The sequence below is a fragment of the Chenopodium album genome, chromosome 11, assembly GCF_948465745.1.
Source record: "Chenopodium album chromosome 11, dcCheAlbu1.1, whole genome shotgun sequence".
Lineage (NCBI taxonomy): Eukaryota > Viridiplantae > Streptophyta > Magnoliopsida > Caryophyllales > Amaranthaceae > Chenopodium > Chenopodium album.
The window spans coordinates 54,865,574-54,885,059 of NC_137844.1; the positions used below are offsets into that span (position 1 = coordinate 54,865,574).

At 36.6% G+C, this 19,486-nt stretch overlaps 3 protein-coding genes and 1 pseudogene across 3 annotated transcripts; 3 read left to right on the forward strand and 1 right to left on the reverse strand.

Annotated features, from left to right (window-relative positions):
* The first annotated feature begins 642 nt into the window (after positions 1-642).
* Positions 643-3,421, forward strand: LOC145569255 (oligopeptide transporter 7-like; annotated as a pseudogene).
* A 2,163-nt stretch (positions 3,422-5,584) lies between these two features.
* On the forward strand, positions 5,585-10,269 carry LOC145569256 (oligopeptide transporter 7-like). Its single transcript, XM_081628619.1, has 7 exons — positions 5,585-5,750; positions 5,840-6,354; positions 6,574-6,671; positions 7,668-8,237; positions 8,552-8,807; positions 9,168-9,350; positions 9,506-10,269. The coding sequence occupies exons 1-7, from the start codon at positions 5,720-5,722 to the stop codon at positions 10,118-10,120; spliced, it is 2,268 nt and encodes a 755-aa protein (XP_081484745.1). The 5' UTR covers positions 5,585-5,719; the 3' UTR covers positions 10,121-10,269.
* Positions 10,270-10,656: 387 nt separating this feature from the next.
* Positions 10,657-16,118, forward strand: LOC145569257 (N(6)-adenosine-methyltransferase MT-A70-like). The gene is made up of 7 exons (XM_081628620.1): positions 10,657-11,853; positions 12,372-12,470; positions 13,327-13,410; positions 13,515-13,870; positions 14,688-14,904; positions 14,989-15,068; positions 15,597-16,118. The coding sequence occupies exons 1-7, from the start codon at positions 10,741-10,743 to the stop codon at positions 15,871-15,873; spliced, it is 2,226 nt and encodes a 741-aa protein (XP_081484746.1). The 5' UTR covers positions 10,657-10,740; the 3' UTR covers positions 15,874-16,118.
* Positions 16,119-17,315: 1,197 nt separating this feature from the next.
* Positions 17,316-18,320, reverse strand: LOC145569258 (early nodulin-like protein 8). The gene is made up of 2 exons (XM_081628621.1): positions 18,063-18,320; positions 17,316-17,838 (listed from the first exon to the last, which is right to left on the reverse strand). The coding sequence occupies exons 1-2, from the start codon at positions 18,253-18,255 to the stop codon at positions 17,474-17,476; spliced, it is 558 nt and encodes a 185-aa protein (XP_081484747.1). The 5' UTR covers positions 18,256-18,320; the 3' UTR covers positions 17,316-17,473.
* Between the last annotated feature and the right edge of the window lie 1,166 nt (positions 18,321-19,486).

Sequence of the window (19,486 nt, forward strand, 5' to 3'; positions counted from 1 at the left end):
ATATTACCGGAACCTATTTTAAGTACATTGGCGTACTACTTCACTTACATTTTACCACGTTTTGATGATGATTGACAAACAAAATACGTTTCGCTACCCATCTTGCTTTCTCTTCGGGTGTTGCTTAAATTACCATTTCGAAAAATCGAAACGTTTCTGGTACACTGAAACGGAGTGGAGAACGTTTCCATGCTAAAACTTCATAATAGTAGTAAAATAATCTAGGCTGACAATTCAAATTGTAGATCCACTTTGTCAATTGCTAATCAAAAAAATTGATCTTTATTTTTTTTTTCTTTTACTGTATAATAAATGAATAAGTAGTTAATCCATATCAATTTTCTGAATTCAGAATTACGTACTTCTGAGCTAAAGATGGATGATACAATTGAAAATTTAAATACACCCTTAAGTATGAATCCTCTATTAAAAAGTTATATACATTAAATTTTTCATTTTATAAATTATTTATTTCCCTTTTTCAGGTTTCTATAATCTCTTATTCTCATATTTACATGTTTCAGACATTGACTTTATGCAGTTCAGAAAGATCAAGAAAATGCAGAAAGTCAAAGACTTGATCATCAAGTCAGATCAACAGCACCGGACCTGCAGGAGGATTCACCGGTGAAACAGGTGGCGATGACGGTCCCTACGACAGACGACCCTGACCTGCCAGTCCTGACATTCAGGACATGGGTGCTTGGGATAATCTCCTGTGTGGTGCTGTCATTTCTGAATCAGTTTTTCAGGTACAGGACAGAACCTCTCAGCATCACTGGCATTGCTGCTCAGGTTGCGGTTGTCCCACTCGGGCATTGGATGGCTTCTAAGCTCCCCAACCACTTCTTCCTGCAGGGGACGCGGTTGGAGTTTACCCTGAACCCGGGTCCTTTTAATGTGAAGGAACATGTTCTTATTACCATCTTAGCTAATGCAGGGGCGGGAAATGTTTATGCAATTCATGTTGTTACCGCGGTTAAGGTCTTTTACAAGAAGCACATTACTTTCTTTGTGTCCTTGCTTGTTGTTCTTACTAGTCAGGTTTTGGGGTTTGGATGGGCTGGTGTTTTTCGACGTTACCTTGTGGAGCCGGCTGAAATGTGGTGGCCGGCTAATCTTGTACAAGTTTCCCTCTTCAGGTAAATAATGTTGCATATACTATAGTCTAAAACAGTTTACCTAGGCATTGTATGATTTGTATAGAGATTTCCTGAGTGCTTAAACTTGATGTTGTCTCTAAACCAATCTTACATGTGTACACATACACGAGCACCTGCACTGTGCACACACACACACACACACACAAAAGAAAACAAAGATTGAAGTTGATTGATTGACTAATATTCATTAAAATGGATAGGGCATTGCACGAGAAAGAAGAACGGCCCAAAGGCGGTCTTACTCGTACGCAATTCTTCCTTATCGCCTTCATATGCAGCTTTGCATACTACATCTTCCCTGGCTACCTATTCCAAATGCTGACTTCCCTTTCTTGGGTATGTTGGCTCTGGCCAAAATCCATACTAGCCCAACAGCTTGGTTCGGGGTTACATGGGCTTGGAATAGGTGCATTGGGTTTGGACTGGTCCACTATATCATCTTATCTCGGAAGCCCCCTAGCAAGCCCATGGTTTGCCACAGCTAATGTGGCTGTTGGATATGTACTTCTCATGTATGTGCTTGTCCCAATTACCTACTGGTTGAATGTTTACAAGGCTAAGACCTTTCCCATTTTTTCGAACCATCTCTTCACATCATCAGGCTCCATTTACAATGTCTCAGCTATTGTCGACTCCAATTTCCATTTCAATCAGGAGGCTTATGGGAAACAAGGTCCTCTTTACCTTAGCACCTTCTTTGCCATGACTTATGGGGTTGGGTTCGCCGCTCTAAGTGCCACCATTGTGCATGTAGCACTCTTTCATGGCAGGTAATTTTAAATTTGAATTAGTAATGTGACAACTATCGTCATATCTCACTATATGAATTTTATTGAACTTGAATCTTAATATTTATTGATTAATATTTTCCTAGACATCTAATTTAAGTTAAAGAGAACATGATCTAAATAATTGATGTGATCATCCCACTCCCCCATTTCCCTCAAAAAATACATAGGGAAATATGGGAGCAAAGCAGGGCAAGTTTTAAAGAAAAGAAAATGGACATACACTTAAAGCTTATGAGAAGGTACAAGGAAGTTCCAGAGGGGTGGTTTTGGGCCATCTTGGTGGTAAACATCGCGGCAGCTATCTTTGCCTGCGAGTATTACAAAGAACAACTTCAGCTACCATGGTGGGGTGTTTTGCTAGCTTGTGCAATTGCCTTCATTTTCACACTTCCAATTGGAGTTATAACCGCCATTGCAAATCAAGTAAGAACGCTTTTTACACAAATTTTGTGGTATACAATATCATGGTTGTATACTTTTATGTATCATTCTATTATATATACACTGATCCTTTGATTTGTAATTATATTACTCTGTATTTGTAGTCACCACATTTGAATATCATCACTGAGTACATAATCGGATACATCTACCCTGGATTTCCTGTTGCAAATATGTGTTTCAAGGTGTATGGAAACATTAGTATGAAGCAAGCTGTTACCTTCTTGCAAGATTTCAAACTTGGACATTACATGAAAATTCCACCTAGAACAATGTTTATAGCACAGGTATTTATATTTCACCCTATGACTTGTCCTGTCCTACACTTGTAAGACAAAAACGACTTATCTTCTTTTTTACTCCCTTCGTTTCATAAAATTCTTCCAATTTACTACTTGTACCGTATACAGGTAGTAGGAGCAATGATCTCGAGTTTAGTGTACCTTGGCACAGCATGGTGGCTAATGGAAACCATTCCAGATATATGTGATAGAAATACCTCATCAAACAGCGTGTGGACTTGTCCCGGCGACACAGTGTTCCTATGATGCTTCAGTCATATGGGGCTTAGTCGGACCACGAAAGATATTTGGAGACGAAGGCATATATGGAGCTATAAATTGGTTTTTCCTAGGAGGAGCAATAGCTCCAATCATAGTATGGTTGGCTACAAAGGCATTTCCTAACCAAGAATGGATTAGGCTTATCAACATGCCTATCTTAATCGGCGCCACGGCTTCCATGCCACCAGCAACTGCAGTGAATTACAGTACATGGATACTTGTAGGATTCCTGTCAGGATATGTAGCATTCAGGTATGCTCCTGAATGGTGGAAGCGCCACAATTATTTGCTTTCGGGCGCACTTGATGCTGGCTTAGCCTTCATGGGTGTAGCATTGTATCTTTGCTTAGGGTCTGAAGATCATAGTCTTAATTGGTGGGGAAATGACCTTGATGGATGTCGTTATGCTTCTTGTCCTACACAGAAAGGAGTAGTTGTTTTAGGTTGTCCTGTTGTAAGCTAAGATATCATATACACATTATTAATTTTTTTTTTTTTTTTTTTCTTTTTGTGCGCACGCATTTTTTTTTTGCTAAACAATTATACACCATAATTTTGTTAAGTAAAGGGCTTTTTCTCAAAAACTACCTATTAAAATGTATTTTTGCGAAAAACTACCTAATAAAAAAATGTTGTAAGAAAATATCTATTAAAATGAAAATGTTGTAAAAGACTACTTTTCACCGGATTTTCACCTTTGACTAATTTTTCCGGCGTTGACCACCCCCTTGCCGATCACATGACCTTTTAAAACCTTTTTTTAATTCCCCACCAACAATGCCACCTTCCTTACCACCGTCCCATCACTGTACAATTTTGACCCACCACCAAAACACTCAAATCCACCTCAAAACTACAGGCCCAAAACCACCTTGAAGCATCCCAAAATCAACACAAGCCCTCGTGGAACCGAATATAAGGATGAAATGGGGATATTGGGCACCGAATTAGGGAGATATAAAAGTAAGAATTTGTTAAATTCAAATCATTGACCTGCTGGGATGGTCAACGTCGGAAAAATAAGTCAAAGACGAATATCCGACGAATAATTATTTTTTACAATATTATTTGCTTTAATAGACAGTTTCTTACAATATTTTTATTTTAATAGATAGTTTCTTACAACATTTTTTTTATTAAGTAGTTTCTCAAAAAAAAAAAAATTGCTTTTAAAAGATAGTTTCTCACAAAAAATCATTAAGTAAAATACATTTAATATCATACAGAGTATATGTTACACACGAGTATATTGATGTGGAGCAATGTTAGGGCCAATAACTAATTGTGTAATTCTTTGAAACAACAAATCATTAAGAAGCAAATTACAAGAAGGCACTCTATAGACTATAGTCTTAATATTGATAAGAATGAAGGTGAAAGAGACGTGTAGTGAAAATTAAGACTACAAGAGATACTACTGTACTATACTAGATTCGAGATACTGATGAGTCACGATGATATGTGTGAATTGGAATCATGATTATTTTAGATTCTCTTTGGGCCGTAATTGTGGGGTTAATTAAGATTCAAAAGTTAATGAATCATTTAATTTGTGTCAATCTTATCAAAATATCTACTCGAATTAAAATCGAATGGTCTTCAACAAATTCATTGATATTTTTGTTTTCATTGATGGAAAACCTTACCCCATCACCATGGCCACGTACTGCCAATTTTATTTTGTTTTTTTTAAAAAAAAAATTTTGTTAGGTAGTGTAAATTTTACATGTTTGGACCATTTTCTACGGATCCAATAATGTCAACAAGTCAACTATTCCAGTTGATACTTGAAAAATAGATACTAGTAGGAGTTTTTTTTAAAATTTCCTTATTTATATTCATCTAATCTATAGTTTTCATATTAAATTTTCCTCTTTAGAGATGGAGGGGCTGTTGTTGAGTGTACTTATTCTAAGCTTAGTTGGATACACGATTCATTCATTGATAATATTAATTTCTATTGAAATGAAATTAAATTATATTTTGTTATTTTAACCACCAAATTAGTTTAATTTAGTTAATACCAAGCCTAATATTAGAAGCAAACCCTTAGTTTATTGAAATCTTTACTAACCTTAATTTTAGATCTGGACCAAAGTAGATTAAATCAACATAAGGTGAAATTTAGCCTTAAGATACATCACGTGTGACTTAATTAAAATGAAAAAAAAAAAAAAAAACACACACACACATATGTGAGAATAATACAATTTGACATGATATCATCATATCAAGAGTAACAAAAAAACCTTGAGACAATGACCCCAATTAACCAACACAAAAATATACAAGTATCATGCATGGGAAGTAAAAACTCCCAATAAATTGTAAATCAAGGATGCGAAGTTTAAAAGTACAATCAAATTAAACCACAGTATATTTTACCATAAAATCAACAATCATTTTCACACTTTATACGAGTACCTTTTTACCAAATGAAACAAACCCCTGAAAGATGTACAGTAGTTAAAAATGAAATTTGTCAATCTTTTAATGTCACGTGGTACAACATGCACCCGGAAGAACAACCCTCATCTAACCTCTTTCCATCATTTATGTCAAATTACTAGCAATAATTATTCTCCTGCTCTTTCAAATTTCAATAATAATAGTAATGGCATCAATTTTGGCATTTCTCTGATTACAAAAAATGTAATAAAATATCCAAAACTACTCCAATAATAATATCTCTACTCTATCAACATCCAAGCAAACAAATAAAGAAAAGAACTGCAAGCTACCAAGTTAGCTTGCCACACATATGGAAGATCCAAATATTCACACCCCCTTAAGTAATAATTACCATCTTTTCTCGTCTTTATACTTGTTGGTTTATTTATTCGAACATATTATTATTTGACTTTGTTTTTTCCATTCGTAGTTTCATCGGAAGAAGATAAGATACAAGAAGATGACGGAGAAGAAAGTCAAAGTGGAGTACATGATCCATTACTATCATCAAAGGAAGAGAATTCGCCGGTGGAGCAGGTGGCGATGACGGTCCCAACCACAGACGATCCGGACCTTCCGGTGTTAACCTTTAGAATGTGGGCCCTAGGGACATTGTCTTGTGTTGTACTCTCATTTTTGAACCAGTTTTTCTGGTACCGTAAGGAGCCTCTAAGTATAACCGCCATCTCGGCTCAAATAGCCGTCGTCCCTCTCGGTCAGTGGATGGCGGCTAGGTTGCCTAGCCGCCCGCTGCTACGAGGGACGCGTTGGGAGTTCTCATTAAATCCGGGCCCTTTTAATGTCAAGGAACATGTGCTTATAACAATCTTTGCTAATGCTGGTGCTGGAAGTGTTTATGCCATTCATGTTGTTACCGTTGTTAAGATATTTTACAAGAAACAAATTACGTTTTTTGTTTCCTTGATCGTTATTCTTACCACTCAGGTAAATACATTTACTCCGTAATATGTACTAGATACATTAAAGTATTCCTTATTAATCGCAACATGATTTTTACAAGTAATTATTCAACTTGCTTACTGTATGATATTATAATACGTAACTCGTTATTATTAAATAGTGAAGAAATTAATTGATAGTATGAATGATTAATTAGAAAGGTTGTGGTTTTTTGATATACTCATCATTTTGATGGATTGGTAGGTGTTGGGATTTGGATGGGCTGGAATTTTCCGGCGTTATCTGGTTGAGCCGGCTGAAATGTGGTGGCCTGCCAATCTTGTCCAAGTTTCCCTATTCAGGTAAATTATTTGCCAACTACTTGTTTTTAATTTTTAAATGTCACACGCTATTATTAGTCATAGATTTTGACATTTAGAAATGTTTTAAGTAATTTATTTCCATTATGCCAATGTGTCACCATTTATATTCTATTGGATATATGTATTATGATATACGGAATAAATAAATAGTGTTAAAAGTCAAAACTAAGCATATATCATGAATATTATTAGTACGAAGTACTAGCTTAATATGCAAATTTTGTAATACATGTTTTATAGAACTAATAATGTTTTATGTGAGCGTGAGAGATAATTCAAGTGGTTAGAGTTTTCCTCTTAATTTCAATCGATACTGTGATCGATTTTTATCTCCCGCCTCCGTGGCTCTCTAAACAATAACCAAAAAAACAACAATTCATGTGATTATATTTGACAATTGAAGTTTTTTTTGATGAGGTAGGAAGTAGTCTAAAAAATGTTGTGTAGTCTGGCCCGAACAAGTTTGGCCAGTGCATGTCTGATGTCTATGTGAATCTGAAATTCTGAATCACGTGTTCGTGAATCATGAACCACACGATTAATGGGCCCTTGCGAGTTAAACAAATTCTGACAATCATGCAATTTGTCTAGTTGCATCCCATTGGCTTGCGATCAACAATGATCCACTTTCACTAGCCTCTCTTTAACTACTTTTACAAACAAAGTGATGTCTAATCTCGTTAGACTGCTATTTACATTACTACCAAGTATTTTGTACTCATAAGATTATATTGTTGCTTTAACATGATCAAAATTTTAAGAATAAGTTTGATTATTTTTCATATGAATGTTAACTAAATTAACTACTTGACACTTTAATTTTCTATTTGGATTAAACCCAATTCTTTAACAATATGATCCAAGTTCACAAGGTATACTAAAATTCCATACTTATATTGACATTAAACTTTGTATTTGCAAACCTTTCACATTTTATCTGTTTTATCAGCTAATATACACAAAGCTATGCAACAGGGCATTACACGAGAAAGAAGAACGGTCCAAAGGCGGTCTTACTCGAACCCAATTCTTCCTAATAGCCTTTACTTGCAGCTTTGCATACTATGTCTTCCCAGGCTACCTCTTCCAAATGTTAACCTCCCTTTCCTGGATATGCTGGTTTTGGCCCAAATCCATTCTAGCCCAACAGCTAGGATCCGGTCTATATGGGCTCGGAATCACGGCATTTGGGCTAGACTGGTCCACTATCTCATCCTACCTTGGAAGCCCACTTGCAAGCCCATGGTTTGCCACTGCCAATGTGGCAGCTGGATTTGTGCTTGTAATGTATGTGCTCACTCCAATTAGCTATTGGTTTAACTTTTACAAAGCAAAAACTTTCCCTATATTTTCAGATAGTCTTTTCACAGCATCAGGATCAATATACAATATTTCTGCTATAGTAGACTCCAATTTTCATATCAACCATGAGGCTTATGCCAAACAAGGTCCTCTTTACCTTAGCACCTTCTTTGCTATGACTTATGGAGTTGGTTTCGCCGCATTAAGTGCTACTATTGTACATGTTGCGCTCTTCCATGGCAGGTATGTACATATTTTGTAAATTTTTGCTACATTATTACAAACATTTAATTCTTCTTAAGTTAATAGTCATGTATAGAGCATATTGTTATTATTGTATGATGATGTTCAAAACAAGTTGCCAGTCTTGTCACAATTCCTAAGAAATTAGATCATGAATGAATGTTTTTGGTATGCAACTACTGCAAATGGTAGAGTTTCATAATTATATTAAGGTGTGTATTATAAGAGGTTGAGATATAGTGAGTTTGTGACATATTTCGGCGAAGAGAGTACTAAAGTGGAACAATATATGCTCATTTATACACAAAATATAGGGAAATATGGGATCAAAGCAGAGCAAGTTTTAAAGACAAGAAAAGGGACATACATACAAAGTTGATGGCAAGGTACAAGGAAGCTCCCGAATGGTGGTTTTGGGTTATCTTGGTGGTTAATATTGCAGCTACCATATTTGCTTGTGAGTATTACAAAGATCAGCTCCAACTTCCATGGTGGGGTGTTTTGCTTGCTTGCAGCATTGCCTTCATCTTCACACTTCCTATTGGAATTTTAACTGCCATCACAAATCAGGTATACATTGATATTAATTATAAGATGCATAATTATGCATTACGACCTTATGCTATTGTCCAATATAATGTATCCGAAATAGTACACAACAATTACTTAATTAGAAATGCTTGCTTTTAAGAGTCATAACAACATGATATATTGGACTAACGGAGTACATAGCAACTCCATTAGGAATAAGTTGTCACATTGTCCTTTATAATAGTTGTATGTGTTACTGCTATATCAATTTTCTACCCATTAAGGCATTACTTACATATTTCTGGGTCATTCTAAAGTTGTAAATGTGATGTGCATGTTCTGGATGTAAGAAGTGATAATTTTGTTCTAGTTTGATTTTTAATGATTAACAATGTACAGAGTCCTGGTTTGAACATCATCACGGAGTATATTATCGGATACATCTACCCTGGATACCCGGTAGCAAATATGTGCTTCAAGGTTTATGGCTACATTAGTATGACTCAAGCTATTGCCTTCCTGCAAGACTTCAAACTTGGCCATTATATGAAAATTCCTCCTAGAACAATGTTCATGGCACAGGTAAATTTTCTTCCTATGGCACATAACAATATTAAATCTCAACTAGGTAGTGGTTATATATTAAGCACTGTATTCTGTACTTGTATTCTTAATTCAGGTAGTCGTAACTAGTGATTATTTAAGTACTCTAATCCGTGCTTGCTTTTTTATTACAGGTAGTTGGAACTCTCATCTCTGCCTTTGTCTATCTTGGCACGGCCTGGTGGCTTATGGAAACTATCCCGGATATTTGTGAAAAAACTGCCACAAATACCGTGTGGACATGCCCTAGTGACACAGTGTTCTACGATGCCTCAGTCATATGGGGTTTGGTTGGACCGCGCAGGATCTTTGGAGATGAAGGCATCTATGAGGCAATTAATTGGTTTTTCTTAGGAGGAGCCATTGCTCCAGTCTTTGTTTGGTTGGCTACTAAGGCCTTTCCCAACCAAAAATGGATTAGGCTTATCAACATGCCAGTCCTAATTGCTGCAACAGGGATGATGCCACCAGCAACTGCAGTGAACTACGCTACATGGATTCTTGTAGGTTTTCTCTCAGGATATGTCGCGTTTAGGTATGCTCCTGACTGGTGGCAGCGCCATAACTATTTGCTATCGGGTGCTCTAGATGCTGGTCTAGCTTTCATGGGGGTGGCATTGTACCTTTGCTTGGGGTTGGAGGAGGTGAGTCTTAGCTGGTGGGGAAATGATCTTGATGGGTGCCCTTATGCATCTTGTCCAACTGAGAAAGGTGTTATGGTTCAAGGTTGTCCTGTTGTATACCGCTAGTCTCATGTACAATGTAAATTGTAAGAAAATACCGATTCTTTGTAATTTCATTAGTGAAGCAATATTCATGTTGTATATTGAAAAGTTACTTGGTTTTTTTACAACATTTGAAATAAAATGTGGATAAAAGAGTTTGTTTTTACTAAAAAGTTTTGGCATCTCATATTCATATTTGGTGTAACTGTAGTAGGATGTTGTAAAAATAGTATTGTAATTTTTACGTATGTGACTAATGCAAGGGTTAAGTTGTAGCTTGAGAAAACCATATGGTTGTGTGTTTTTATGCAAGCATATCCGATAATCTAGAGCCTATTAGACTCTGACTAATCTGAATTTGAGTTGGACTAGACTTCATTTAGAAGGAAAGCTCTCCCAATAAGCATTATTGGAATCCACAAATTCGAATTTGAAACTAGTTAAGGTGAACAATTTCTTACTAAGTGATCTAAACACTTATTGGTTAAACGATGTCGTGTTCCGTAATAGAAACACATAGTGTACCCTCCCGCATAAAATTCAAAACATAACCAAAAATAGTGGGTTTATGTTCGATTGTTCATCCTTGAAGAAAGGAGGCAAAACCCCATCCAGGTTTCAGTGAGACTACGAGAGCAGCAACAATGGAAACGCAAGCAGAGAGCACTTCCAGCGACGACATATCCGCCATTAAAGAGATGCGTCAACAGCTCGAAGCTCGCATCGAAACTCGTCACAAAGAGCAACAAGATCTCATTGCTTCACTCCAAACCCTAGTTCCTGACCTCGTCTCTTCTCTCAATCTCTCTCTTCAAGTAATCTCCACCTTCAATCACCGCCCTTTCACCCCTCTCTCTCCTCCACCAAACCCTAACCCTACAACTCCTCGCCACCTTCACCTCAAAAAACACCCACTTGATAATCGGGCCAAACCGCCTCCTAAACGGGTCCTGAAATCGGACCCTCCAGCTCGCCGGGAAGATGATTCTTCTGGAAGCCCGTTATCCGTGGTTCGATCAATGGTTGCGCGTTGTTTGTTGGAGAGGAAGCCGTGGGATGCGATTGACTCATCGACGGTGCTTCGGAAGTTGGAGAATTGTCCGAAAGTGACGACGGTAGAGAAGGCGGCATTGCGCGATGTTGGCGGTGAGTTGGGTGCGATTTGCGCGGTTGAAGTGGCGTTGAGGTCATTGGCGGAGGATAATAGAGGTGTTGAATTGGATGAATTTGGGGTGAGTGGGAAATCTGGGGTTATGGTTATGAATATTGATAGTGTTAGGCTTGCTAGAGAGTTACCTGAGGGTGATGACATTGTTGAAGCTAATAAAGTTGTGGTTAGTGATGGTCCTGGGGATGGCGGCGAGGAGGGTGCGGCGATGTTTAGGGGAATGCCGAGGTCTGGGATGCCGGAAATGTGGCCGGGTGATCCTCATATGCAGGGTATGCCGCCGATGTTTCCCGGGCAGATGATGGGTCATAGAGGTGGTGGTGGTCCTAGGGGGATGGGTATGATGGGGATGCATAGAGGGATGGGTGTGCCACCCCAGCATAGGCCGCCTTTCGGGCCGAATGCGCCAATGGGTGGGGGTAATTCTGGTGTGCCTGTCAAGCAGGTTTCGGAGGAGGAAGTAATGAAGGATCTTGAAGCATTGTTGAATAAGAAGTCTTTTAAGGAAATGCAGAAGTCTAAGACTGGAGAGGAGCTCTTGGACCTCATTCACCGCCCTACTGCTAAAGAAACCGCTGTGGCTGCCAAGGTATATTTGATTTTTACTTGTTCTGTGGGTATATTTTTACTTCTGCATTTTTGGTTTTATTGTCCTTATTGCATATATGAAGTAAAACACAATTTTGGGAAATTAAGCATCACCATGAACATTGGATTGAGAATTTTCTTGTAGTATACTACTGTACTTAACTCTTATCTATTACCATGTACCAAATTTGCCTTTATTGCATCGATATATTGGATTGGACAGGTTTTTCTAAACATTGCTATCTATATTACTTTTTTCCCCCCTATGAATGTGTAAATGCCCAATTGTTTTAATCATATTGTAATGCTTGTATCATCCCTTACTGTGCTGCCAAAGGAATCTGATACCAGAGGATTTTTTTCTAAGCCTTAAGATCTATGCTGTCTATGTTAGTGTGATTTTGTGTGCAGTTATTTCTTTTTCTGATTGTTTTTTCTTTGTCAATAATACTGACATCTAATTACAAAGTTTCCTTGTTGGTTGACTTATGATTTGTGGTTATTGATGCCTTGTTTCAGTTTAAGACAAAGGGTGGGCCTCAACTTAAGGAGTATTGTGCCTCTTTGACGAAAGAGGACTGTCGACAAAAATCTGGATCATATATTGCATGTGAAAAGGTACTCTTAGTAGCTTGCTCTGTGTTCATTTTATTAGATAGTTGTGCTGCTGTGCTGTTTATGTCACAAGCTCTTTAAGATGTATTGCTGACCCAAGTTGGTGGTTAAGAATCTATGTTCCCCCCCCCCCCCCCCCCTCTCTCTCTCTCTCTCTCTCTCTCTCTAACTGTGTAATTCAACAAATCTTGCAGCTGTTTAAAACTTCTCACCTTGAGGCCAACGCCAATGAACTATGAAACACACACATACAGCATACTTACACATAGGCATAGGTAGAAACATTGACCTCAATGACTTGGTATTAGCATGATCACTAGTGCAAGAATGGATGCGCTAGACTAAAGTGGTGGTAGCCCTAATGTAGATGGCTAGGGTGGGATCGGTATGATAACCTAGGCATATACTTTGATAAAGTCCAGTTTAAGGTCTTGTGATATCATAATAAAATTTTTAGTTCTGAGTAATTCAGTTCAGGTAAGTTCCTTTTACAGCTAAGTATAAGTTAGATCAGTCATAATATGTTCAGTTGGGGCTAATGAATTCAGTTCAGATGTACTTGGCTGAGATAATTGAGGAGGTTTCAAACAAAATTATTTTAAAGAGGTGTAAAAGGGTTTCATGAAAGTAAGACAGTGCTAGTTTAATTTTGATGTAGTATAGTTCTATTTAATACAAGTATTCCTCAAGAATATATTGATTTCCTATCTTCACATAAACTATATAAAATACTATCTTAATTTAATGAAGATGTATGTTTTCTCTCTGATGGATTTGTGAATTTTGTTTGTCACGTGACATGTTATTAACCCATGTATCAACAATTTTTTATCCTTAATCTTTTTTGAGTGTTTCTCAGGTTCATTTTAGGCGAATAATTGCCCCACATACAGATATCAATTTGGGAGATTGCTCTTTTCTTGATACATGCCGACACATGAAGGTAAATCTCTTCACTCCTTTCCAAGTTGCCTCAAATATTTGGTATAGCTATAGTCTAATTTGTAGTTTAGAGCTCATGTGGACTGTACCTGGTTTTTGTTCCAGACATGCAAATATGTTCACTATGAGCTTGACCCAACTCCAGATGTATCACCAATGATGATGGGGACTGCAGCTCTTCCTCCATCCAAACCATTAAAGGCTCAGCGAGCACATTATTGTTCAGCAGTAGAACTTGGTGAACCACAGTGGATCAATTGTGATATCCGGAATTTTAGAATGGACATTTTGGGACAATTTGGAGTTATAATGGCTGATCCTCCATGGGATATTCATATGGAGTTGCCATATGGGACAATGGCTGATGATGAAATGCGTACTCTTAATGTTCCTGCACTGCAGACTGATGGTTTGATTTTTCTATGGGTCACCGGACGTGCAATGGAACTTGGTCGTGAATGGTATGTACCTGTTAATTCCCCCACCATATATATGGATTGCTGTTATTTCATGTGGTCAAGTTGTTCCTTGTATTAGTTGTTTGTATCGAACTTCTAATTTCTTATCATAAGATTTATTTTATGTTAAGAGGATATTTTGTTACTCATTGGCTAGGATGGATAAAATATTCTTGTAAGTATAGTTGTCTTTTGTCTTTGAGTGGATAAAATATAGGTGTAGTAAACTAATTCACATAAAAATGCTTCTCCAGTAGCTTTTAAAATTTTAGTCAGCATTTTTTAATTTCGTTTTAACCCTCTTTAAATAAATACATATGTGTCATTTTTATCTACATTTCTTATTCAGTGTGGAGTAGTAGAAAACCACAGCCCATGGGACTAAAGGTCAATCGGTAACAACCTTTCTGTTGTGTAGCAGAGGTAAGGCTGCATCATTACTCCCCCTTACTCTGCTGAGAACAGAAGCTGCATTTGAAGCATTTGGGTTTTTTGAATAATGATGTCGTGTGTATTTTTTATCAATGTAAATAGGTCGTTTCATGTCCTATCCATTTCAGTTAGTTCAAGAGTATCAAGACTATTTTTGTAATAACTTTTTTCTGGTAGGGTAACAGCTTTCGTTTAGCAAAATTTTGGTTACATTTTCAGCTTTCAGCTTTTCCATCTAGTTATGCTAAATAGAGCTTTAGAAGAGTAACTCTTTCCATGATAGGCATTTTAAGTGCTGACGTCTTTACCTAAAGACTAGATGTTTACATATTTTCTTGCACTTTTTATTGCAAATGGTTGGAATGAGATCCTTTTGATCTTCTTGCAGTTTGGACCTGTGGGGCTATAGACGTGTTGAAGAGATCATTTGGGTGAAGACTAATCAGCTTCAGAGAATTATTAGAACGGGCCGCACTGGTCATTGGCTTAATCACAGCAAAGAACATTGCCTCGTTGGAATAAAAGGAAACCCTGAGGTCAATAGGAACATTGACACTGATGTACTTGTAGCAGAGGTTCGGGAGACTAGTCGAAAACCAGATGAGGTGATTTGATGTGAAATTTAACTAACTTGTTGGACTTCATATTAGTTTTGTGTTTTTATGTTGTAATTTGTTGTATATATGCAGATGTATCCATTGCTTGAGAGGATAAGTCCAAGGACTAGGAAACTGGAACTCTTTGCTCGCATGCATAATACTCATGCAGGGTAAACTTCTTAGTCAACTGAGCTTTTGTTATATGCAATGGTCAGTTGATCAGCAGTCAACGGATGTTTTCTCAAAGCACGTCTGTGGAATATATATCTATTGTAGTATTAAGGAATAGGCTTAGTTTGGCACAAATAATCATACAATTTCATCCCTCAGATCATAGGATCTCAATCCTGAAAACAGTGCCTGGAACATGATTCCTTATGAACATTCAGCTGCCTGATACCAGACTTTATTCATATATTAGATTATACTAAACTAGTTTATTTTTGAGGCCTTGTAGAAATAAATGTACGATAAATAGCTCTTGAGCCTCATATAGATGTTTAGGGATTTGGGTATGGGTGTTCTCCTGTAACTTGGGTTATTTGATACCAGTACACTGTTGAGTCTCTTAGGTGCTTTCTTACGAGGTATTAAGCCTATGATTTGTTGGCTTGTGTTTATAATACTTTTCAGCTTATAATAACAATATTGCCTGCTATCTTTATTGTTCTGACAAATAGTTTCAATTTGGAATATAGGTGGTTGTCACTTGGAAATCAGCTCAGTGGTAATCGCTTGGTAGATGAAGGACTAAGAGCTAGGTTTAAAGCTGCATATCCAGATGTTGAGATCGAACCACTATCACCTCCAAGGAGTTCCACTTTGGATGTAGATCAACCAAGAACACCCTTTTCAGGGGCTGAAACTACACTCACGCCACAGTCTTTTACTCAGGCTGCAGCTACAGAAATAAATTATGTTTCAGAAGATAAGCCTCTGGTTAATCAAGATGTTGAGATGGTAAAAGCTGATTAGTCTCATTCTCTCAATTTTTAGTAGTTTGTGTTCTTTGAAAAGCATTTTATTAAGTTACAAGGTAGTATTTTGACAGAGTAGATGGTTGTGTGAGCAATACCAGAAATTTACTTAGATAAGGAGATGCCTCGATATACAGAAATTTGATAATTTTATTTAGCATCCTTGCCCAAGTGGTTCCCCATCTCTTCCCTTGAAATATTTTTGTTGTACATTACTCGGTTTTGAGATATTATGTTGAGCAACTAAGGCTGTACACGCATTATCCTTGACCAAGGATCGTTTTTCAGCAAATCAGTTATAATGAAATAAGGATGTTCCAAAGTACAGTTTATTGAGATATTGGAGTAAAAGCCTCTGATAGTGTATAGCACTATATTTATAAGGTGAATTTATTTTGGTAAAACCTATAACTAATACACAATGTATATTGTATAATAATCATTGCTGGAATATTTTCGAGTATAACCTTGTTCATGTTAAGCACATTTAATATTATCAAATGAGATCAAGTTCAAATAAATAATACTATCTCAGTTTTTTTAGTTGACAAGTTTTGACTTTAGCACTGTTCACACAATTTCCTTTGACCGTGTTTTGTGATATATACGTAATGAAAAATATAGTCACGTGGGGTCTTGTTACATTCGTACGATATATATTTTCAAAATATCAATTTTTTATAATTTTTGCTTTTCAATAATTTAAGATATTGACGGTTGAATATGTGTATTGGCAAACGTGATTAAAGAAATGTGTCAACTAAAAAGAAACGGAGGAAGTATCGCTCCTATTATTAATTACTTGTAGTTACTTTGCTAAAATCTCATAAATGAGATTTAGGGCTTGTTTTGTTCAGCTTAAGTTCAGTTCAGTTCAGTTTTTAATTTTCTTCTCTCATAAACAATTTATTTCAACTCTATTCGAGTATTCGGTTCACTTCAGTTCATTTCAGTTAATCAGAGCAGGCCCTTAGTCTAGTAATTTAAAGTTACGTAGCACTGAAGCGTTTGTAAGAAGTGTCTTACCATCATTAGACAACCTACCTAGTGGTCAAAAGTTTCATTTCATCTTGTTTAGTTACTATTTTATTGTTATGTATAGAATGACTTTTTTTCTTTTTTTTTTTTTTTTTTTTTTCTCATCTTATTTGACTATATTATAAATCCATAATCCAAGTTTAAAATAATGTCCTTCATAAGCTCCATGAATCAAATGACTTTCACGTACTCATCTAAAACACCTCTGTATTTGGAAATCAAAATGTCTCATACATACACACATGATAAAAAAAATAAAAATGAAATTAAAATACAGTCTTTATTTTTTCTCCATTCTCAAATTTTCGCACTATACTGTGGTTTTCATTTTTATCGAGTTTAAAAACTAGCCATTTTAGTATTTTACACATACATCTAAACCAGACATTACACCGACAAACACACAAACAAAGCATGATTATGCACTATAACAATTTCATTAAAAGAATCAATACAAATCAAAAGTAGGACCCTAAGTCCAATAATAAATTATACAAAAAAAAAAAGAATCGACCGACAAAAAATTGAAGAATATGCCTCATTGTATTTGATTAGATGAATTAAACAAGAACCCAGATTGCAAAAACAATCAAAGAACCAAAAACTGTAGAAAATCTGATAGAAGAAGCAGATGCAGTTGGAATAGACCCAAAATTTTGTTGGTAAGAAGGTCCATCAGCTGCAGTTTCTGCCTCTGATGGTGCATAAGCGATAGCGCCTTTTCCATCAAGAAAGATGTGAAGTTTCTGGCCTTTTTGGCAATGTCCTGCTTCTCCACTTGTGAAGTAGAAATCTCCAGGTTGTGTTATGTTGAACAATGAGTTTCCATCATTCATGGACAATATTGGATCTTTTATGTTGCATGTTTTGTATGATTGTGGTGTTACTTGTATTACTGAATCTTGGCTTGGTGGGTACAAAAACACTGCATTTCCACAACATTGTATTGTTAGTATTATTCACATTAGCATTGCGAGGATTCTCTCCGATTAATAGACCGTCTAGTTATGGGAGAGGATCAAAGAAATCATTTTTGGAATTAGTTAATTCTTAATTGTACCAAATGAAAATGTTTCATTTGTTTCTAAATGTTGTTCCTAATGATGTACGAAATAATTTAGGGATGGAGGGAGTAGTATAGGGACTTACTTAGAGAATCGCCGACTCTGAAACTGGTTTTATTGGACCATTTGATGTAGACATCTGGATTAGCAGCAGTAGGGATGTTCCAAGCGCTTAAGTCTCCAACTTTGTGCTGAAAACAGAACACTTTGGCTTGCAATAAAATTAGAAGCTGCAAAGTGTAGAAGAATAAGCACTTTGGATTCATAACATTCAACATTTTTTCTTTCTCCTATCAAGTTTCAAACTCTCTAGTTTTTACAAAAATAAGGTACAGTTGCTTAATATTCTCTCACTCGATCCTCTCGTGTTTATAACACTTGCATTTTTATATTAAGGGATTTAGGAGGCAGAAATGCCAGCGATTGGCCAGATTGGTTTCTCAAAAGAAGACACTACTCGTGAGCTGTTTGACATAAATACCCTTCACCTTCTATTGGATTAATTATGATATGGTTACTATTCTGACTATGCTCCAATAATGTTGGCATGGATCCGTTGAATAAGTAATAACGAGTCTAGTATGATCAGGAGCAACTCGAGCTCAGCTTGGTCGGAGTTGAGTTTGAATCGGTGTTGAGCTGACTCTAGACTTAAAAGTACTATCTAATTCGTCAAAAGGTTAGTTTAAAATTCTGTAACATGAATCAAAGTCGAGGTGATTTAAAAGCCATGCCTAAATATTTTTAGTTCATCAAGCTCAAACTCGGCTCCTGTTTGCCCTAGTATGCATTAGGGAAGTCTGCTAATGGAGTGATAGTAAATTAGTAATCCTTACTCAGCTTTGACTTTTTTTAAAAAAACTTCACAAGACTAGATCTAGTGAAAGACATTAGGGAGTGCAAGGATAAAAAAAGACTTTCTTGAATTGAAAAGGCTAGATATTGAAATTAATCAATAATAAGCTAGATAATTGCACATGGGCCAATTGGGTTAGCATCCTTCAAAGACAGCAAGCTAACATGGGAAGTGATTTATCAAACAAGGGATGCTCAAGTAGTCAAGTAGGAAAGTTTTAACAATTGAGTCAAGTTAAACTAGAATACATGGTACAAATCTATCTTTTTACTGCACCATTTCACCAAGGCAACCTGTTGCAAAATGGCATTGGAGTTGGATGGTCCATTACAGGATTGCCCTTGATAGTCTTCTGGCCTCACTACACCAGGGCTTAGGCGCGACCTGAATGTTAGATGTCATCTTCGAGAATCTAGTACTTGACAATACATAAACGTCTAAAAAGAATTTTACTAAGCTCATTACATTAGATGCAAAATCATTTTGACCGGTCTAGGATATACTCGAGTCTCTGGAAACTTTTCAATGTTGAAAGATACATTATGGTTTGCCGCTAGTCAGGTACTCCCTCCGTGTTTTTTTAAGTATTACAGTTTGATCGGCGCATAATTTTAGGCAATTTAATTGACTTAAATAAAATAAGAGGTAAGTGG